We start from the raw sequence: 23637 nt of genomic DNA, 5'->3' as shown, positions 1-23637 counted from the left end.
AGAAAAGAACAAAAATATTAGAGTATAGACTCATTCTCTGCTCCGTATATAATAAGCTCTCAGTAGTTTTCATGACAAGGATCCCCACAGTAGACGGACCCCCAGTTTGAGAGGATTTTGTCTTCAGGAATCCCCTCTGAGTGATTGTGTTCTAGGTTTGCAGTCTTCATAGTCAATAACTGATCAATCAAAACAAAGTGAAAATCAAAACAGCTGACCCTATTTCTTCGCTCGTTGTTCCAACTTCCAAAAAATGTGATAAAGGTTAAAATATTATAGTCCTCTTTTTGCTGAGGACCCCCTGTAACCCACTCAAGGACCAATGCTGGTCCCCTAAAAAAAACAACACTGGTTTACTCTGTAGTGAGTAGGAAATTAGGTATATAAGGGATAATGTAGAGTGAGCAGGTCAATATTGTGAAATAAACCCCTGACAAGGCGATGCAGGTCTTGAATCATCCTTAAAGGGTTTATTTTGCAACAATGACCTGCTCACTATACCTTATCCTGCTCATTACATGGCTTATCACCAAAAGAATAATAACAATAATAATAATTTGACACAAAATGTAAATTTAGAAATTTTATTGATTAAAAAGTTATTTTATTGCTCCTCCAGAGTCTGAGATTTGAAATGTGTGCTTCAAAGTATCCCTAGGGATACTAGCACCCCCATTTAAAACACTACAGTAGACACTCAATAGTTTACTCTGTAGTGTGCAGGAAATTTAATTGTCATTTTGTAGAATAGTTGGCGGAAAGTAGTGTACATGCCATGGACACATAAATGTCATACTCACTCAAATAAGACAGTAAAGGGTAAGTGATATGAGACACAGCCCTGAAGAGGTTTTCATTTTTATGGGTTATATAACCAGGTGAATGTGACAGTTCAAACACGTTAAAGCACAGGAAACAGTGCAGATTACTTACACATGCATCCTAAAAACCCCAATGATCGATTCAGTCACTTCCAGTGCTGCTTGACTGTTCACAAACTCCCATCAGTGCCGGTGCACCCCTGCCTTAAAGGTCAAAGTTTGCCAGGATTGACCCCTCACCCCCACTGTGTAGGGGTGTAAACACTCCCCCAATTCTCCTCAGAGAATAGCATTGGGTCCGGGCCATAAATCACAGGCCTGATAATTGATAGGAAAACAGCAGTCCAGCAGTATATAACCTTTTACGTGTCGTCTCAACTCTTTATTATGGTGCTAATGAGTGGCCGTGGATCAGGGTTAGAGCCGCGAGCAAAGGGGGTGGAGGGCGGGTTACCTCAGTAAAATACAGGCTACTGGCTACTCACACACACACACTGGCAGGGCAGACACGCACACACATAAATACATAAACACAAGACCTCAGTGTGCACCTAACACAGACTCAGACATACACACACCAGAAGCCTGGCAGACGCTCGACTACATACAGGAAGACACTCACACTGAAGGATATGCGCGTATGCAAACATTCCCTCACACACACATGCATATGCAAACACACAGACACACACACTCACACACACAGTGGCTGGCAGGCTCAGCAGTGTCCATTACAGGCTGCCATTAGTATGGAGATTGTGCTAATTGTCCCCACAGACCACACATGCAGCGCTCGGCATGCCCACTGCGAGTCTGTGAGGGAGAGAAGAGACTCTGCTTTACACATCCTATTGTCTCGGTCACGACCCTATTAGTGCAATTACAAATCAATCACTCAATGATTATGGCATACATGCTGTGGATTGTTTCAATGCAAATTACACCATTATGGCGCGTAGTCGAGTTTCACAGAGAAAAAGTCATACAGCTGCTTCACCTGCACTGTCAAATATCTGCCATGACTATCCAGTTCAGACTTAGTGAAAATGTGTCCCGTGGGATCATCAAATAAGTTCCTAGTGAAGTTTTATCTGTTTTAAGTCTTGCAATAGAATTTAAATTATAGCTGCAATGATTAGTTGATTAACCGATTGAAAGAAAATTAGTTGCAAATGTTTTTGATAATTGATTAAATGTTTCAGTCATTTTTAAAGGCAATAATGTCAAGAATGTTCTAGTTCCAGCTTCCTAAATACAAATACTTGCTGCTTTTTTGTCATTTCTAATAGTAAATGATAGGTCTTTGGATTTTGGAAAAAAACAAATGATTTGAAGATATGAGTTTGGGCTCTGAGAAATTGTGTTGAGCATTTTTGACAAGTTTTCACATTTCATAGAGTACACATTAATCGATTAATCATGAAAACATTCACCACTTTCATTGCAGCAGTGCAATAATTGCCCTATTATGGCATCATTTTCCATCTTTATCTGAAACACAAAATGAAAAAATGGAAATTGTTTATAATTGTAGAAGATCAAAGTTTAACTGGGCGCAGGTTTGGCTATTTTATGAAAGACACCAGTGTTACATTCAGTATTAGAATTAGACCAGTATAATTGTTGATATCCTCTGATTGGGTGAAAATGTGGCCTTGGTTGTCGTGTTAAAGCCTTTAACCTGACCTTGTCCTAGTACTCATTCTTAAACCAGAATGTGTTTATTATTGAATATCCATGAAAATATCATCAGATTATATCCCCCTGGAAAATACAGATATTAGTTTCTGCCTAAAAAAATAATAATTTTAGTTTAACTTGTTTAAAACATGTTTGTATGATATCACTTTAGTAGATAAGCATTATCATATGGAGCTGCAATAATTAGTTGATTAATTGTTTAGTTGTCAACTACTAAATTACTTGCCAACTATATTGATAATCACTTCATCATTTTGACTCAAAAAAGGTTTTTGTTGAGAAAAAAAATTGCATTTCAGAAAAAATATTTGAATTCTCCAATTTTAGCTTCTCAAATGTAATTTCTCTTTTCCTTTTTACTCCACTATGATAAATATTTTAGTTATTTTCTGATATTTTAAAGTCCAAGCAATGAATCAATTAATCAAGAAATCGAGAATTATTTCCAGGTAAATTGATATGAAAATAATCTCAGTTGTATCCTTATTGTAATGGTCATGCATCCTTTTTGCCGGTATAATTGTTTTAATTTTAAAGATAATTACTTTTGGGTGTTTACAAGCTGACACTCATATTTTAAAACTCATATCACACACTGAGTTAGTGTCCAACAGTACAGTGTATCTCTTGTGAGTAACCTTTGACTATAAGGAGCTCTAAACCAATAATGTCTATAACTAATTATTGCTTTTAATTAGTTTTATCTGGAAGAACAGTTAGCTTGTGTTGGAGTGGGTCTGCCTGGTTTTACTCTGGGTGGGCTGGTTCGGGGTCGTGCAGACTGGAGAGGGTCCAGTCTCATTATCAGCGGCTCAAAGCTCCTGATCAGTCAAGTAGAGGAGATTGAACTGTGAGCAGCTCCTGTGTGACCCCGCTGAGCGAGAACACAGGGGAGAAGATCTATACCCGCTGGCGCTGCCACAGGCCTCTTTGTTCTCCTGTGTTTGCTGACAGGGGAGATCGGAGGGGCGTATCGACGGGGGCTCACACTGTGCTGCGCTCACCACGGCTACACAGCAGTGTGTGTGTGTGTAAATGATATATACATGAACACACACACACACTCAGAAATCTGTTTGTACACACATTTCTACCTTCTCTCCCTGTTTCTCACACACAAACCCTTACAATGTGTGCACTTTCACTCAGTCTCACTTCACACTTGCTCTTTGACAAGCGCACAAATCCACCTACACACAAACACACACACACAATGAAACTATCAACTACAGTGATTTCTAGTCTGATGTGGAGGGTTGTCCGTCCACTCAGTCGTCGTATCAAAGCTCAATATATCTTTCTCTCAACAAGGCCACAGGGCTGAGTGAGTGGAGTCAGCGTGGTGCTGGGATACCACGCACAGCAGGCAGGGATCCTCTGCCCTTTACCCACAAAACAACATCAAAACTATAAAAGCATTAATTACTGTTCAACAATAGCCACGTTTCCACCCCAAGTACCTGGAACTTTTAGTCCCGGGAGCTACTTTTCTTTCAGCCATTTGTTGTCTGCATTTCCACCGTGAGGATTATGCAACGTAGTCCGCTGAAAAAGCAACGGCTGGTTTTAAAATTGATGCGCTTTTTTTGTGCAACTGTACAACAACAATGATGCCATATAAAGTGTTCCAATTTCTGCTGGATTCTACTGGATAAATGCTCGATAAGGACTTATTGGTCATTGGTCCATCTGTCATAGACTTTCCTCTGTAACTTCATGTTGATGTGTCAAAGCACAATGAACAAAAAACAAACTGGTTTGCAGCTGCTGATTTTTAAAAAGTGGTGGCTGAAATAAAGTGCTTTGAGTGCTCAACCGATCAAGAAGCCCCACACCCAAAAGTATAATAAGAGCTTAGGAATTTAATTTAGACCCCAGTCCTTGCAGTGGAAATGCACAAAGTTCCTCCAAAGGTTCCTAGTCCCTGGGGAAAGTTCCTGTGGTTGAAACGTGGCCTTTGTTTACAGTGTACTTTTAAACTACACAGTACATTTCAGCATTTAACAACATACATACTTCATATTTTGATAAGTTTACAGATTTCTTAAGCAGAATTAAAAACATTTTATCACATGGAAGGAGATGCAATATCTTGAATACTTGAACGCTAATTGAATGCAATATAACAACCCTGAAGCAAATATTTACTTTGCAAAGTTCATGTTGTTCAACTTGTTGAGACGCGTTGGTATGAGATCTACTGTATGGTCATTTCGTGGGACTCAGATTGTGGTGTTGTCACATCTGCTTGTACACACTCGCATGGCAAAGAGTGTGCAAATGAATCCTTGCAGTTGTTTTGCAATAACATGCTTAAAGTGAAAATTTAGGAAAGCCACAGAGTTTTTCACCACACACAGCAGATCTACCAAGATGCAAATGACGTGAAAGATAGAATAAGACAAAACAGACAGAAAGGGAGACTCAACTGCGGTGAAAAGGTGACATTCAGTTAGCTTTGCACTGAAACAGCTGCTAGAAATGTCCGTCAGGGGGCTACTTTTGACTTATTTTTATACTTTGAGTGCATTTCAAATTCTGTACTTTTTCACTTTTGCTTGAGAATTTGAATTAGTACAACTAGAATTAGTACCATTTTTTAAAAAATACAAATACTACTACTTGAGGAAAGAATGCGTGTTATAACCCTGTCTTTGTCCCTATATCTCATATTTTTGCAGGAAAATTAAAAACATCTGTTAAAAATGTAGAATAAAATAATTCACATCTACAGAAGTACTTTCCTTGATATTAAAAAACTGTTTTCCTCCAAGATTTCTTCACCCTTTGAAATTAAGTAATCCTCCAAGCTGAGTGTTTTAAATGCCCCTGATTCCTCTTTGTTACTGAAGATAAGTTGCTCAATCATCTCTATCTTTCCACTATTTGAAGATAAAACCATCCAGGCAGACAAAATAACATCCTTTAGGAAGTGTGACTAACCCAAACACAGGTGTATCACAGAGCACCAGGTGCTTGTGGTCCTCTCGTACCAGCAGCGGTCGACACAGTTTCTGACAGTATCAGATGTTATCTGGAGGAGAGGTGGAGGGACAGATGGCTTATCTGTAATGATGCCCGCTGATGAGGCTATTGGGTGGGACGCTGTGGGTTTCTGACTGGAGGTGAGGCCCAATGCGGGGCTTTTTTTTTTTTTTGTCTTAAACCCAAAATATTGCGTGGGTAAACATAACAATTTAGCTTTTGTTTGAAGCTTTAAGGGTCTCTCAGTCTCCCTGTGGGGTGTTGCTCCCTATAATGACTGAGTTTTCTGCTGCTCACCTGTGCAGCACAAAGTGTATGTGGGACAGGTGTGTGAGGGGAAGGCAGGTGGGTGTGTTTCCCTCAATAGAGCACAGTGTGTGGGGTGAAGTGTGTGTCAGCTAACTACACAAAAACAGTGATTAATGTGCCTTACATTTTCTGGGGTTCTCAGTTTGGTGGTGTGTTTTTCTTATTCTTATGCATTTCTGGCAAAACACTGACAAGATGTACTGAACAGCAAAATACTCATTTTGTTGTCGATCCATCAGAATCAAAACAGCAGGTTTCTCTTCTCTGCTCTGGATGTTTCCTTCTATGAGGAACACACAGTTAACACTGTGAAGAGCAGGGCTGCAACTAACAATTATTTTCATTCTCAACAAATCTGACAATTTTTATCACCATTAATCAAATAATCATTTAATGTAAAATGTCAAAAATTCATGAAAAATGCTCATCACAATTTCCCAGAGCCCAAAGTAATGTCTTCAAATTTCTTCTTTTGTCCAACCAAATGTACAAAACCCAAACACTCTTCATTACCATCATAAATGACAACGTAAAGCAGTCTTTACATTTGAGAAGCTGGAACAGAAATTCTTTCTTGAAAAATACTTGATCAGTTGGTCGACTTATTATTGGTGAAGAGTGCACAAGCTGACAAAGCAAATAAAGGAAAATTTATGAATTAATAATAGAGGAAAACATCTAGACATCACTCTAGACTGATCTTCTGAGACCACTCTGATAAAGAGTGAGATTTATCATTGGGATTGATATTTCACTTCTAACAGAAAAGCAATGAAGGGGGGGGGGGGGCATATTTTCCTCAAATTCCTCAAATATTATAACTTTAGTGCAAACCTGATTCTTTAAAGGACAGGTCATTCAGCCAATACTTTACTAAAGGTGGTTCTCGTGTTGTAGTGAAATTATTTATCCTTTCTTTTTCCTTTCTATTTCTTCCTTCTTGATTTTCCCAGCAAAATTCATTTCCTGTTTTTTGTGATTTTTTTATGCACCAATTTGTGCCTTTTTTGCATCAGTGTGTAATGGGAATAATTTTATTTATGTATTTTAAAGCACAAAATTATGAAAAATTAGAATATATTGCATTGAGGCTCGTGAGCAAGCGGTTTGTGAAAATAAAAGTCCTCTGCTGCTTTCATGTTTTTTTATGTGGGAAGAGGAATGCTTGTGTTCTAAATATTGTAGGGGAATCAGTGGCCTCTGCCCACGCCGAAATCTACGCCTATGTTCAGAGCAGCGTAGCTGGGTACATTTTTTGTCACATGCTGTAACTATGCGAATAACTCTCCCTTAAACCTCTCACCACCATCTGGGAACCTCATCTGAATTTTCAGAATGTGCTTTGTGCACCTGACAGCAGTAAGAATGCAGAAAGAATAGAAAAAAAAATCTGCTAGTGCATGTGTTCATAGCACTCACTTTGAGTCTCTTATTGAGTCTCGCCGTTTTAAGATCACCCAGACTGTGGCGTGATGTTTGTTTAGGGAGTATTGGAGAGTGAGACAGAGCCTTGGTGCGTGTTCCTACAGCACAACGCTGAATGTGTCAGAGTTGGCACCACAGTCACCTACTTGATGCAACAATTCCAGGTGTGATCTCCGGGGCTTTTATTTCCAAGGCACCTGGGGAAATGTAGAAAATCACTAACTGATGGTGAAGCAGATGAAACACCAAAAACATGAAGTGCAAAACTGTAAGAGTAGAGCTCTCTTTGGTGAACGCTGCTGTAAGAAAATGACCCCAACTGATCAAATATAGTAAGAACTTGTAGTCGTATTTGTTCCCACTGATGAGTGGTGCTATAATTAAACTCATCAGCGAGTTCCACACACACTGTGACACACTGTTTGTCCAAGACTGTTTAGAAAAGTTGAGTACTTGATGCAAGCAACAGAGCGATCGTCTCATTTTCTCCTTATTAACCACTAATTGAGAGAAAGAGCGAGAGGGGAAAAGAAAATGAGAGCGAAGTGATGAGGAGACGATGGAATAATAAGAGGGAGAGAAACACACACACACACACACAGAGAGAGAGAGGGAGAGAGAGGGAGAGAGAGAGTATTAATGTGTATTAATCAGTGGTCCGGGTAATGGTGATCTGTATTTTTGGAGGCAATCTAATTATCCTCTAATGAGGGATTGTGATCTGTTTATTAGCTTCTTGATGTCTCTCTCTCACTCTCTCTCCCTCACACACACACACACACACACACACAAACACACACACACACACACACACACACACACACACACACACACACACGATGATGACAGGAATAATGTATAGATTTGCGCTAACAGCCTAATACATGTTTGCTTCAACCCAAACATTCTAACAAAGAGGAAAGAAATAGTATTGCAGCAATCAAATCAATACATAAAACATAAATACCTCTCAGCAGTTTTCTACATTTTCATGAGTTACTTACTTCCAGAGGAAGGCACTCATTGAAATCTTGCAAAACTTGGAGTTTTTCATGCCAGTTGGTTTCTTTGGCGCTAAAAATGCTAACAAGCAGGGTATGGAGGACCACTTCCGCCAATGTGATGAAAAAAAGATCCTGTAAGTCATTATAATGAGAAACTGAAAATAATGACTTAATATCTCAAAATAATGATTCATTTGTTTCATAGTATTAACTTAGTAACTCAAAATAATAGGAAACTTTCTTAAAATGATGTCTGGTATCTCCAAATGAAGACTTTGTATCATAAAATAATGAGAAATGACTTTGTATCTCAAAATAATCAGAAAACTTTGTCAAAATACTACCAATAATAATACCAAGTCTTTACCTTGAAAAATTCTCTCATGATAGGGATTTTTTTCTGTTACATTGGTGGAAATGGGCTTCCATAGCAGGGCAAAATGTCAAGCTTTCAGGAGCTAATAGCAGCAGCCTTTTGTTTTTCAGCTTAATTGCTACTTTATTTTAAATCTGTGTTAAATCCTGTTAAATCCCTAAAATGGAATGAAAAAAACAGTATTATAGTTCTGACATAACAGCAGTAGGAAATGTTCCAGTCAAAACTTTTTCCTGCTGGCAAATATTTACTCAAGTTAAACCTAAATCGAATATGGCAATTGATTGCCTGAAGTGTGTTGAGAGAGGTTCATGTCCTGACAGAGTGATATAGTGTGACAGAGTTGGATCTTTTTATATTTCAGTCTGTCTAGTGAGTGCTTGTTGATGGCTTCAGAATGAGTGACGGGCCACCGGTGAACAGCTCTATCGCTGTCCGCTGTCAGTGGCTTCTTGATCCAATGTGACTGACAGAAAGCAGTCAGGATCTGGCATTTGCTGCCCAGAGTATGAGCTCAGTTATGTTTCAGCTTTTAAGGATCATAAATGCTGGGCTTCACGGCTTCCTTTCCTGGAATTATATTTAAACTCTAACTATCTATCTATCTAAAGGTTTTGGAGGGCATTTGTCTGACTTGATCAATGGTTGTGATGGTAAATAGATGACAATAAAGTGAGGGAGAAAAGCGGAAAAATATACAAAAAGGGGGAACCAGGTAGGACTAAGGTAGGTAGACGTCTTCATGGGAACTGATTCAAAACAAACCTGTGGAAAATGTAGCTGACCCAAATCCAGGTCAATAAAGAGAGATCTAAGGCTATATTACAGGAACTTCTAACTCACAGACCCTAACTGTTTGGTAACCATGGTAATTAGGATTTGGACTTGATTTAGGAAAAAAGCAATTACAGATGAAAACTTCCTGAGCTGGTCTTGCTATCCCAAGCTAAGCACTTAAGATAGGAAATGTGTATTTCACACTAACTTTTTCAGCAGTAGTTTTCTGTTTTAATTATAAAAAAACAAGTTACAAAGTTGTTTAGCTCTGCAAGATGAGAAAAGTAGTGTTGGTTGCTAGGTAACAGACATAAAAGTTTTAGGATTTCTGAACCTAAGATAACTTAGGATGATGTAAGACAAGAAAGGACTCCTAAAGTTAGTATTCGTTAGTATTTGTTTCTCTAATACCATATTGGGACAAATCCTATTTTTGACTCTTCCTAACTTAAGATAGGAAGTTTTTGTAATGCAGCCCTTGATCCCAAAGATCCTAAAGGACAGCAACCAATCCGAAAAAAGCCAAAGATAATTACAACTGATCCAAGATGTCCAAACAGCACCCGAACAGACCCAAACAGAGTTACAAACTTGATTGTCATCTTTGTCAACTAGGTTTGGTTTGGCCTCCTCCTTTTTTCTTTCCTTGTGTCATTTTTCACCTGCGATGGTCATGATGCATCATGTGATCAAAGCTGATAGTGAGTTTGCTCAGATCCACAAGGTAGTAAAATGGGCATTTTTTAAGCTCTGCTTCCACCAGGAATCATCAGACTTGATGTCTTTCAAATGACAGATGTTTCAGAACAAAGCTCAAATAGACCTGAAGATATTCCCCCATGAGGTGTCTTCTAAGTAGCCTCATATTACGGCAGACACCCAAGGACAGTCCTAACTTTCCCCCTGACTTCCACTCCCTCTCTCCAATCTGTAAGTCACTATCAAAGATCATTGAGCCATGCATCTCAATGAGGGCCAGATTGATTGGTTGGAGCGAAGCGGAGGCAGGGTTCGATCTTTGCCCCCAGGTCCTGAGAAGGGAAGCGTGGTCACAGGGACACAGTCGCACAGCTACCGAGTCCACTCTCCATCAACGAGATGATTGGACGCAGACATGCTGAGCCACGCCCGCACCTGATGGAACAATTGCGGTGACTAATGGAGAAGATGAGAGAGAGAAAGACCGAGAGAGAAATTGGGGGTTTGTGTGCTGATTGACCTGTGGTCAAAGAGGTTATGTCCATTGATCTGTAGGGCAGAAGAAAAGGGCTTTGGCCTGAGGTGCTTCAGAATGAGTCTATTTGGGGTTTAGGATTCCTGTCCATTCCCACCAGGAGCTTTTTCATCATCTGACTCCCCAGGACTTACAGCTGCCGTCTCCCGCTGTCCGCGTAATGCACAGAGCACTACAGAGGCCAAAGGCCAATCAATGTTCTACAAGAGGTTGATACAGATCTTATTAGTCAATGAATGATCATTAGTGGTCTAACGAGGCATTGATTTGTGCAAGGGCCAAAGGTTGCGGTGGTTGTGGTGAGTGTCTTTAATACATTAAACACAATTGATTGCAGAGTAGGAGGGATATTTTTGAAGGATGCTGGAATTAGATTGGACAGTGAGAGATTTGAGGTCAAGCCAGGAGAGGAAGTGTGCCTTCATCGGCCGTTGAATGAGGTTAGGATTGAACACGGAGCCCAGCAGCACATTAATCTTTCATGTATTACCGGTGTAGCAATTCTGCAATTAATAAAAAGCAGATATCTAGAAGTACTAAGTCAAAGGCAACTGGACTTGCTGTTTCAAAGGCTGGAGCAGCAGCCTTTGAAAGCTGAGGAAATGACTCTGCTCATAGCAGATGTGTTACTACAGGGCCTATTATGTTGCTCATTAAATACCCAACCTCTCAATAGGCCATTATTTCCCCAATAAAAAACAAACGGCGGCCTGCATACTTTCCCCTCTCCCCCCTCCGCTTCAGAGGTTAGTTCTACCTCACAGACGGTGAAAAACCCTGACTAATATCCTGCATGTGATGCTTTTAAATAGGAAGCAGGCCGCGGGATAGGGTGGGGTACAGGTGTGGCAGGAGCCAATGGCTTTTATAGCCCTCCAACTCCTCTGAAAGTGTGCCAAGGACCTGCCTACACAACCCACCACTGCAGTGTTAGCCGCCAAGCGTTAACTTTACTCCCCCCACCAATCTCTACATGCCTACTGGTTATATAGAGTCTGTGCTTGTTATGACTTTATAGAGGGATTTCTGATGTGCTTAGAGAATTGTTTGATGATTGGGATAATGATGCCAGTTGGAGTGAGTTGTCTCAGCACTTTATCGCCAGTGAACGTAGAGAAAAACAGACCCAGCTGAGGCAAAAACAAGCTCCACATCCTCCTCCGGATGCTCGCTCGTACGTCCCCTGCCATTCAAAGCCGTCCAATCCTCCTCACGTCAATCAGAATTATACCACGTCCACAGGTTTGTCACCGGGGGGACGTTCGTCACCATGTCTCCCCTGCAGAACAGCCTTTTCATGCCCCAGCATAATGTCAGCGGGTGACATCCAGGCCTGATGTGATGTGGCATTCACTAAAGGTCACGTTAGGCATCTCCGCTCTGTCTGCATCAGCAGAACTGGCAGCCGTCATATGGGCGCTGGCATCGGCCATTACCCAGGCCCTCAGGGGGGCTCGATGCTTTGAGGATTTGTCAGCAGGATTCTGATCTCTCTGTTTCACTGGTGAACACTGAACACGGGACGGTCACAGTCTGCGTCTTGATGCAGAACAACGGAAACAGGATTTCACCATCAATCATACAAGAGGACGAGGAGGACGGTGATATCTTGTTTTGTTTCAAAACATGAACTTTGCTATCTCATGATGCTCTTGATAGCGAGGATGGGGCAGAGGCATATCGCAGTGTTTTGATGGGTTATTCGCCCCTCAGGGGTGTATTCTCTTCAAATCCACAGGAAGATAAGATTGTACTCATGCATGTTTATGGTTGTGTTTGTGTGTGTGTATGAATCCTTCCTGAAAAAATGCTGTACAATATGTCTATTTCCCATGAGGTTTTCCAGTTATATGTAAAAGCACCATTATAAACTGATTATTAAAATAGTTTTATTCGGTTTTGAAGTGACCACAAATACCCAACCCTATGTTGGGTATTGTTTGTATTTTAACAATTCCGATCCTGCTTATCAGTTTTGGATCTTAACAATTCTCATTTCCAGTTCTTTGAGTGTCTTCTTGCATTCTTCACAGCAGAGTTGCGCAAAACACTAATTACCACACATAAATGTTACCAGCAGAAAAAAATGAGCTAAGCTAATACTAGCTAGATAATGCTGGTGTCTTTTCTAGCTGAATGTTTTGGGGTTTACACCCATCTGGAACTATTAATAAAAATTCCATGACCCGACCCACACATTTAAACACACAGACAGTCACTCACTCGTGTTCTGAACTGGTACAGCACTGGTGCTCCTACAGCTGTCGATGCGCAGTGACAGTGTTGCCAGCTTGTGGCAGTCACAAACTAATACTTTCAGAAACTTTTTACATGCAGCAAAGCTGCTAACAATATTTTTCTTATATCACTGTCAAATCAAGCAGTGAGGTCTTATTGTTTGACAGGATGTGGGGTCGAAGAAGGTGATGTTGGCTTTCACAATAAAATCCTATTACTTTATTATGATATAACTGTGTTAGTGAACAGAAATGTTAAAAAATACTACTCAATAACTTTCATTTCTGATTCCTCCAGGGAAAAAACATATCATTGTATTGTATCTGTTATTTTATTGCTCTCACATGCTGCCCAGCCATGATTAGTTCATTTTTACCCATGCCCACACCCAGAAATTTATAGACATATTTGTACATGTATTTTTTACCTCTTACACAGAGTTTTGCAGATCATCTGATGGTGCAGGACTCTATTCTGATGCACACATATTCTTTTCTCAGAAAAAGACTGAAACATAGCCAAAGAGGCATCCTCCTCCCTAGTGGGATCAGTAAGTGAAAGTAAGAGCAAATGGCAGCTGGACAAAGGCTAGACATCCAGGAGAGGAGGTCCTGAACTGGCGAGACACAAAGACAGAAAAAGGAAACAATCAGAGACATAGAGACAGTGAATCCATTAGGAGACGGGCCAGTCAAACTCAGCGCGGCCCGCCGAGAGAGGGCCAATCCATCCGGGCCAGTTGCCGTAGTGAGGGAGCAGTTAACAAGCCCCACAGGCAGGTTTTACAGCCCCCTGTTGTGTGTCTGAGAACCCCCAGGCTGAAGAGGGGCTGAGGCTGACTGATACTGACAGGGTTTATGTGGGTGGGGGCGCGGGGCAGCGGGGGGGATGGAGACATGTAAAAAGGTGGTCACGAACCGGCAACTGTCACTTACGAGAGCGCAGCACAAGCACCGAGTCTCAGCAAAAGCATGCACGCGCGCACACACACACACACACAAATGCATCCATACATCCAAACATGCCTGCTCCCACACCATTAAATCTGATGTTTATGTGGAGCAGAGGTGAAGGGTGGGGGAGCGGCTGTAGTTGGAGGAGGGGGGCTTATCCAAAAAGTGGACCAATAAAACACCTGAAAATCAAATCCCATTGCTCTTATCGCGGCGCCATTCAGAGACGTTATCTGTGCAGGTAATGTGGTTATAAATTCAATTTCAGCCCAGAGATTTCATTGTTTACTGATGCCTGCATGTTCCGGGCGGCAGAGCGCAGAAAGCCCGGGAACGTTCGATGCGTGTCGGGAAAAGTCATTTAGGCTTCCGCGAGGGGATGCAAAAAAGGCGAGAGGATGGGGGGGGTTGAAACCAGGAGAGCTGTCACTCTCCCAAGGACACTCGACTCCGCTTTCTATTTTCCACCCCATGTTTTATTTAGAGGCCATTTTGTCCTATTTGGTTCCTCATTATGGGGGCTCATAGCTCAACTGATGTCAGGGGACGCCACTTGCCAGCATCAGAGCTCGTCATGTCGCTGGTCATTTGGAGAGGAGCTGGGGAGGAGTGTTAGTCCAGTGTTTGGATAATAGGGTCCTGAAGGAAGTTTAGTCCACTGTGCTCCACACTGAGGGGTCAGAAACTGTCAGAAACACTAAGCCGTTTGTAATGTTTTATATTTAAAAGTGTTAAATTGTGTTTGCCAGCGTTGTCATTTGTTTTCTCTTGACTGTGCAGAGATGGGAAATTAGGTGCATCTTGCCTACTAGCTCTCTGCGTGTGATTGATGGCTTTCAGGAGTAAATCACCTCATCTACTAGGTAAAATCTTGATATAGTAGAGCTCCTCTGGCTCCCAGCTGGCTGCTTATGGCAGTAATCCATCAGTGGGGCCCAATGGGCCGAGTGGCCCTCCTGGGTAATGTTCCTATTGACAGCCTATGATGTCAACACACTGACAGTAGGGGGCCATCGCCTGTGTGTTTATGTCTGTGTGTAACCTTATTTTGCTCTCACTACTGTCTGTCTACTGGGTCTACTGAACACACACGAGGGGTGCCACAATATACTGGTATTGATGATAACCATGAAATTTAAAAAATGAAATACTGATATCATGTTAATAATACACATATGATAAGATTGCGTAAATAATCCACCTCTTCATGAACATACTGTATGTTTTTAAATAATTTCTTCCCGTTCTCCCTTTGTGTTCCTCCCCAAAGCCCCAAACACACTTTTTCATTATCCATTAGGTGTAAATGCACTTTTTGTACACTTTTGTACAGTTATGGTTTGATACTCTTTCTTCACCCCCTACACTTGAGTCTTATTCATATGCAAAAGAGACAAAACACATGACATGAGAATGACCTTAAATTTTATACAAAAAAAGTAATTTAATGTATGTTTTAGTTTGTCCTTCATTAACTCTGAAAATTTTTGCAGGTCTGTGCAGTTAAAGGGGAAATTTTCCACTTCTCATGTGGTTTATCCAATCACTGTTGACATTACATTTAGTCAATTTAAGCAATAAATTCCTCAGGGTGTGCTATATCGACTGAGAAAGATGAGTTCATCTGCTGCAAAATATGTTGTTCTTCCTGCATCCAGTGATGTCAGAGTTAGTCTCCGCCTCTGGGCAGCCAGGGGTCGTGCTCCGAGAGTATTTTTGTCACAAGTGGGTTCATCTCACTACTTGGTCTAATATTTGATGTCCTGTACAGACAAGCACCAGAATGAGAGGAATATTTTCCCAGATGGTGTGGTTGTGCTTTTGGTAACGTGGCTCACCTCACACAGCAATTAATCAGAGTGTCTCTTTCTGCCTCCAATTCCGCTTTTCTTTTTAGCAGCATTGCTCTTCATGTTATACAGAGCTTGACATCATCATCAGGGCATAATGTCAGTAAATTCAAGTAAAAAACAGACTTTGCTGCTCCTGTGCAATTGCGCCGCATGAAACAGACACGGGAGGGTAATTTCTAAATCACGTGAGATCCCCTGGTAAAACTAAACCCGTGCCTATAGGGCTAAAATGTACATTTCTCAGGAATATAAAATGTGAAAAAGGGAGAAAAAACCTCCTATTTGCCTGACTAAAGACATTGTAGTTCATTTAAACTTTGAGTACTGAATAAAGCTTATTAGAAAAGAAAACTCACCATCTAATCACAGTAAACTTTTATATTCTCTGTAGTACAGATAATCTTTTAATAGCCTCAAAAACCAAGCGAACATGAAAATTCATGGAACATTTTTTTTCTTTTAACTCTCTGCTGTTATCCAGGTAAAGTGAAGGGTCTGTATGACACTCAGGCCCCAGTGTGTCCAGTCTGCCAGGCTATTCTGCGACCGGGAGAGCTGCAGGAGCACATGGAGCAGGAGCTGACCAAACTCGCACAACTACAAATCAGGTATCATGAGCTGATCACAAATGCCATCAAGTGGTTTTATCACTGAATCACATCTTCACATCCTCCTTCTAACCATTTTCCTTTCACCTCCTCCATTTATCATTTATTCGTTATTTTCTTCCTGTTTTGTTTCTGTTCTGTTTGGCTTTCAGCTGATAATTAATGTTGACAGATTTAGTAGCTAGAGGCCCCCCCTTTCCCCAGGTGGTATCTCCCGTCTTCTCTGTCACCTGCGTGCAGTGTTTACAAGCTGCTTCATTGTTCCCTACATATTTCATATTACAGCCTGCAGCCTCGAGGCGACAAATCATACAGCGGCTGGATAATGTCCTGCTAATGGCTGCTTTGAGCCCTACACACACACACACACACACACACACACACACACACACACACACACACACTCACAGCCTAAAACATACGCAGGAAGACGTCCAGAGGTGCACACACATACACACACACACACACACACACACATTACCTGCTGCTTAGACCAGAAGAATGATTCCTCCAATAAAGACATTACACTCCAAATCTGCTTAACGACCGCTCCGTGGACAGTAATGGTTTCAAATTGAACTTGGCCCACGGGGACAATGTGTATGTGTGTGAAAGAGTGTGTGAATGTGTGTGTGAAAGAGTGTGTGTGTGTGTGTGTGTGTAAAAGTGTGTATAGTACGAGTGTAATAGACATAGCATGTAAAACGAGGTTATACACAGATTTAGACAAGATAAAAGCAGAGATTATTTACGAGATGACATTTTAAAGACAATATTGTGTTTGAATATTTTATAGGAACGGAGTGTAGCTGATTTGTGCGCATGTGTTGGCTTCTATTTCCAATCTTTTTTAACATACGAGCATCTGTATTATTTGCCTTTTTCCTCTGCAGTGCCACTCCAGCGCAGAACGACCACCTCATCAGAACGCCGAAGGTAAACAGTCGATATCACTCATGAGTTTCATGAGAAGACCGTGGCTTTCATCCTTTCATCCTGCCTTTAACTCTCTTCCTCTTTTCTTCTTCCTCCTTTTTTCTTTCCAGTCTCTCTCGCTCTCTTTTCATATCAAGCGTGAAGGAGGTTCTCCCACCTCGCCCCCTCGACCATCTGAGGATGCCCACTCTGACCGATACCAGGCGAGTTTAAAAAAACACCACAAAAGCAGTATCAGATTATCAGGAATTTAAGATTCACAGAGTAACATGACTGTACAGATATGTGCATTTCCACTGGGGTTCATATCTAGAACTGGACATGGATAAATGCACCCCGCTTTAAAAGCCAAAACAATAGAGCTTTTGTTAAACTGTGGAGTGGAATAGATTTAAGAACTTACAGAAGTACAAACATAAATATACAAACAGTTATTAATATTATTTGTTAGATTTATAACAAGAAAATCTTCTTGTTAAAGTGTGAAAATATTTTGTTATAACTTGAAAATGTCTGCAACCTGCTTTAAGAGCCAAAATGACAAAGATTTTGAATAAAATTAAGAAAGTACAGAAGCACAAACACAAATATACACTTAGTTATTTATGCGTTTATACTGCAGGCAAATACTTTTCTGCTTTTTTTTTTTTTTTACCTGAATTTGTATACGTCACTTCCAAATTTGTGTACTGCAGTTTACAGCATGTTTTTTCCTGGTGTGGTGCCAGTGACTCACCAGTTTTATGGTCTGGGGTTGATCAAATGGTGTGCTCAACACTCAACACCTCACATAAAAGTAATAGGTTCATCAGGAGTCGAGTCAAGTCAATTTTATTTATACAGCTCAAAAACGCAGGTTTGTTTCAAACCGTTTTACGACCTGAACAACATATTGCACTTCTGAGGTCCTAGATTTGGATAAGGAAAAAAAACACAAGACACAAAAATATCTTAAATGGAAAAGAGTCTTCAAGAACATCAGGGGAGGGGTTCCTCTTCCAGGCAGGACTGAGCAGGAATGTGCAATAGTTGTCATAAACAGAGGAGTAGTAATAGAAATACAATATGAAGAAACAAAATGAGTAGAATTTGTAACAGAATTAAGACAACTATATCAAAGTAAGGTGAAGAGGAAACGCATACAAAGATGGCTGTCTATTAAAGTTGACATGTGCTACCCATGACAAGGACAAGATATTAAAACCTGTTCCCTATTTTTACCTCCAGTTTTCATTAAATTTGGTGGAAGATTATAAAATACTTGCCAATACTGAGATCTTAAAAATAGGGAGGATTTTGAAGCCAAAATTTTGAGTTTTAGCAACTTTGTTTCCTGTGTTCTGGGGATTTTTAAAGAATGAAAATAACAAAATACATAATAATAAGTACATTGCAACAGCATGTTTATGTTAAATTTAATTCTACTCTTAATTCTTAAGAAAGAATAAAGAACAATTTTGCATCATGGTCAGAAACAGGCTGTGATAACAAAAAGGGAAAAAAAAGTTGTGAAAATTTGCCATGAATCAGGAGAAATACAATCCCAGGAGGACACAGTGAGAGGGCAATGAAAATGGGTCTCCTGGGAAAAGTGGGAGGGTTGGCAAATACTGGGTGTCGCATGAGTGGATCTGAATCATGGGGAAGATACACACGAGAAAAAATTCACTTTTGGCAACTTTGTGAGAAAGAACATTCAGCCTTGGTGGATGTCTGCGCTCTACACCAGCAGCTCCTGTGTCTGCAAGGTAAAATGACTGAATGTTCTTGTCAGTGGAGTTTAGTGGTTTTGAAGATAGCGATATCACAGCTTCAGTCCCCTGTTAGATACGGCTGTCTGAAAAGGTCTGTCTCTGTAAGGATGCTTTCAATAATGCCGACAGACACTTGGAATAACAGTTGAAGCCTGTCAGTGGCAAAAGCGATCACTTTTAGTTGATGCCACTGGATCAATTCCAAAACTTTTTGGGTTTTTTTATTATTTAGACCCTAAAATATATGTGAGTGAAAGCTGTAGTTTAAACTCCACATGGGTGAAGTACGCTGATGTTTCTTTGTGTTTGTTGCAGACGTTCCTCCGTGTTCGGGCCAACAGACACACCAGACTAAATGGTACGTTGATGCATGGAGAGCGGAATAACTGTGTGTTTGTATCATTGCTGCTAACTCAGCTAACTTGTTGTTAAGAGAAAGCTCAGCACAGAAAACTCTGCCAGGTCTGCAGTTTTAAGTGGTTTTGAATTTTTTTTTTAAAAAAGTAAGAGTCAGAGTTTTTTTTTCTAAATAAAACATTCTAGTTCCCTTTGTTCACCCTCCCTCCCTCCCCAGTCGTTCAGATATCACCCTTTTTCCCACCGCATCTCCACCGGCCTAGCGCCCACACGAGCAGAGGAGCTATTAACCTTTCAACTTTGACCTCTTGATATGTTAACAGTCGATGACCTCTGCTGGTGCAGGTGCTACGTCAAATCTGCCCCATTACGCCCCCACAGCGCAGGAGCCCACCTAGACTGCACACAAGCTGGTAAGACACACCGAGAAGCACGCTCTTCTTCATCACGTTTAACTATTAATGAGCAGCTGTTGAGTTTTCCTTCCAGTCTCTCAATTTTTTTTAAAAACAAGGATATGACTTCGAATAAAGGGCGTAGAAGTTGAATGGTTTCATCAAACCATGTATCTGCAAAATGTTAACTTTTCATGAAGTAAGAAAATATGTAGGCTTCATGCCTGTGTGCTGATGTTCATCCCTAACATGACACAAACTTACATTTATAAAAGTGAGTATATTTATGTCATTAATGATGGGTTGTCTATTGAGTGATGATATAAAGAACAAGTATTGCTGCCGTGCCAAGAAAAGAAAAACAGATAAAAATATATTTTCATATATAGCAAGATATCGTGTTATATGTTATGTTACAACAAGAAAATTTTCTTTAATTCACATTTATTAATGTGATAAGCTTGTATGTTGTAATAATGTAAACATATCTTGTTATAACATGAAAATATCTGCTGATAACATTAACATATCTTGTTACAAGATAAAATATCTTCTAATAACATGAAAATACGTTGTTATAATGTGAAAATGCCATGTTATAACATGATACTGATCTGTTTTTCTTTTTCTGGTGTGGCTACAATACATTTCTATAGATGAAGCAAAGTAAACTTCTAGTAAATGAGTTAGAAACCGTTAATGAAATGATTACATACAACTTATAAACCCTTTATAAATGGTCTCTTATTAGAAAGTGGTACCACTTAATAAAACAAACAAATAAATAAATAAACAGTGATAAAACAACAACCATTTCAGCGGTCTCCAGCCATTTAGAAAGTGATATAACAGAGCGCTGATAGACCTGCAGACCTGCAGAGCATCCTTAAAGCTGCAGCTGACATCTTACTACTGTTATTATTACCACTGAGATGCTCTGGCTCTTAGCTGACTCTTCAAACCGCCACCGCTGTCGAGGTCTGTTAGCCTTTATTGGGCCTTATAACAGGACAGCATAATGAGCTTCTAAATACATGTCAGGGAGGAGAAAGAAGAAGAGGGAGGAGGAGGAGGGGGCTCCTCTGTTGATTAATCAACCTATCTCACTCCTCTCTCCTCTCTCTGTTTGATGAGCTCTTCCTCATCTATGACCGTCTCTTTAACCCTCATTATGTTCGCTGGGATGGTGGCGATCAGGTCACAGCCACCAGCTCTCTGTGTGTCCACCCTTCCCCTCCCCCCCCTGGGGGGGCTACTGTCATCCAGCGGGAATTAGAGGGCCCTAAAACTTAATGTCCCCTTATGCAATCTGCAGTCAGTCAGGTCACAGTGGGAGAGGAGGTGCAGTTGGTGTTCTGCCATGTTAACTTTTATATCAGAGAGGAGAGTGGAGGGAGGAGGAGATGACAGGGTGGAGACGGGAGGAACGTTTTGCATCCACTGCTGGGAAAAAAAAAACAAAAAAAAAACTGCAGTTGTTGTTCACAAAGAGCCCAGAACTGTCCTTTAGCTTTAGTTGTACTTCAAGGTGTGTATGTGTGTGTGTGTGTGTGTGTGTGTGTGTGTGTGTGAATGCTTTTGGCTTGTGTGATTGTGCTACAGGTTAATCCATGCATAAAGGTTTTCAAAGGAGCTCAAACAACAAAAGAATTTATTATTTTTGAATGTCTAAGCTAAGTATCCCTTCATCAGCACCACCCATCGTGCTCCAAATGTGCTGATTTAAACTGTACTTTTTTTTTTTTTTTTTAAATCAATCTGGTCAAGTTTGCAGTTGCTGTTAACACTTAGTGTGGCAGAAGTTGTAAACGTCCTATTATAACAAGATATTTTAATGTTATTAGACATTTGTCCATTGAATTTAGCTATATATTATGTTTATCTTTATCCTAAATTCAAATTTATATTTTTGAACAATGTCAAAATCTGAAAATGAATAAAAACATAAATGCCAAAAGTAAGAAATGAGCTCAAACTCTGCAAAGCAGAGAACGCAATGGCAAGAAATAACACAAAGATTGTTACTGTACCATTTTCATGTCTACCAATATAAGAATATTTTGTTGCAATGAATAAAAAATTGCTGAAAATCTAAATAATGAGGAAAAACTGGGGACCCCCTCATGTATCTATATACACTTATGTAGTATTAGTTTTGTGAATGAGCAACAGAAGAGACATGCATTAGAAGGATATTGTATTAAATTTATTAAATTAAATATATTTGCACCATCTGAAACAAAGATTCTAAGAGTTAAAGATTCATTAGATCAGAATGTAATCTATAAATTATTAAGATTTTGAAAATTAAAATATAATTTGTTTGACTGTCAAGCTGTTTGTAATAAATAAATGAATAAATAAAAATATTATTAAATATATTAAAATTATGTTATAATGTTTTAAGAGGCTGAATCTGAAAAAAAAAACTTTTCATGGACCACCTGGCAGACTGCCACAGACCCCTGGGGGTCCTCGGACCCTGTTTGAGAACCACTGGCTTCTAGACTGTACAGTAAACTTTTGATGGTGAGAGGATCTGAACTTAAAAGTTTTACTTCATAAAAACAAAATCGTGGACTTCGAAAAACTGCAACAGCATCTCTGTAAAATGTGACCATACTATAACAGTGTTACAGTAAATTGGTGAAACTTGTTTTATAGCACACATCCTGGAACAGAGACCAAATTTTTATTGCACAACCAATAAAATATACATTTAGAAAGAGAAGAGAAAAAAAACATCCACTGATCTGGACTTTTGGTTGAACAAAAGAGGTAATTTGAAGATGGGCTTTTTTAAAACATTTTTACACTAAACAATTAATCATTATTCATGAAAATAACCAGCAGATTAATATTAACTTTTATATAGTCCCTGACTTTTCTCTGTGTGACTTCCATCACCGACCACTGCCTTTTTCTAACCTCTTTAATGTTTTTGTTTTGAGGGAGAAAGGTACAGGCCTCTTATTTAGTCAGAATTCAGTAATAAAGGACATTTGTATTTAGTTAAAAACTGAGACGAGTTCACAACCCGATTTTAAGAAATAAACATAAAAGGACCATTTAAAGTGACTGTGTCCTGCTTTTGAAGCTTCTGTGAGTATCACCATCTCATGGTCTCTTCTGTCTGTTCCAGTCAGGATCGGGAAGCTGAAGAGGAGGAAACCAGAAGACGGACAGGTACGCGTTTGATTTGTTTCCATGACATTTTTATTGTAATGGGAGATGAACATATAGCTGGGAGACCTCAGGTTGAGAGAACGTCGCCCCCCCGATGCTGTTGACTGCTTTTGTTCGTGTAGCATCAGGATCACTGTCAGCTCGCTGTGTATCCATGTGAAAACACTGCCGGCGTTGGTTCACAGCTATGAAAACACAGCGGCAGATATGTAGCTCGAGGCTGTGGGAGGCATATGGACATATTCACCAAGACTCTGAAATGTATTTTGTGTGTGTGTGTGTGTGTGTGTGTGTGTGTTTCAGGAGGGTTCAGCGGACCTGGTGCCGTTGGAGGACGAGTGGAATGAGAGGAGAAGGATACAGATGACGTCTTTAGTCGGGGGGTTTAAAGGTAAGAGTGAATCTGCGTGTGTGTGTGTGATCCTGTTCAGTGGAGGGTGAATGATGTGACTGAGTGACAGCTGAAAAACCACTGAACTTTTCAGTCCACATTACAGCGCAGCAGGATGCCTTGAAGGTTCGCTTAAAAGTAACGGTTTCCTTTACCCGAGAAGAAAGCTGTGACCTGCAAACTCGTTACATACTGACTGACAGAAACAAGCAGCAACACAACATTTTATGATGCTAAAATTCACCTTATTTTGACCTTAGAAATAAGAACAGAACTTCTCTACTTTGTCCTTTTACAAACAAATTTATATACCACAAGTGCACTTACAAAATCA

The 23637-nt window shown here is 40.1% G+C and overlaps 1 protein-coding gene across 1 annotated transcript in view; it reads left to right on the top strand.

Annotated features, from left to right (window-relative positions):
• Positions 1-23637, top strand: part of rnf220b (ring finger protein 220b) — a 40625-nt gene that overhangs the window by 11804 nt on the left and 5184 nt on the right. The window contains exons 3-9 of the mRNA XM_084723415.1: positions 16158-16284; positions 17178-17220; positions 17331-17423; positions 19290-19332; positions 19655-19744; positions 22869-22912; positions 23216-23303. Coding sequence (XP_084579541.1) covers positions 16158-16284; positions 17178-17220; positions 17331-17423; positions 19290-19332; positions 19655-19744; positions 22869-22912; positions 23216-23303 — 528 coding nt within the window. The remainder of the gene's footprint in view (positions 1-16157; positions 16285-17177; positions 17221-17330; positions 17424-19289; positions 19333-19654; positions 19745-22868; positions 22913-23215; positions 23304-23637) is intronic.

This window comes from Lutjanus erythropterus, chromosome 7 (assembly GCF_056507025.1).
Source record: "Lutjanus erythropterus isolate fLutEry1 chromosome 7, fLutEry1.hap2, whole genome shotgun sequence".
In the NCBI taxonomy this organism is placed as follows: domain Eukaryota; kingdom Metazoa; phylum Chordata; class Actinopteri; order Lutjaniformes; family Lutjanidae; genus Lutjanus; species Lutjanus erythropterus.
Note: the sequence above shows the minus strand (reverse complement) of the source record. Positions and strands in the feature narration are given on the sequence as shown.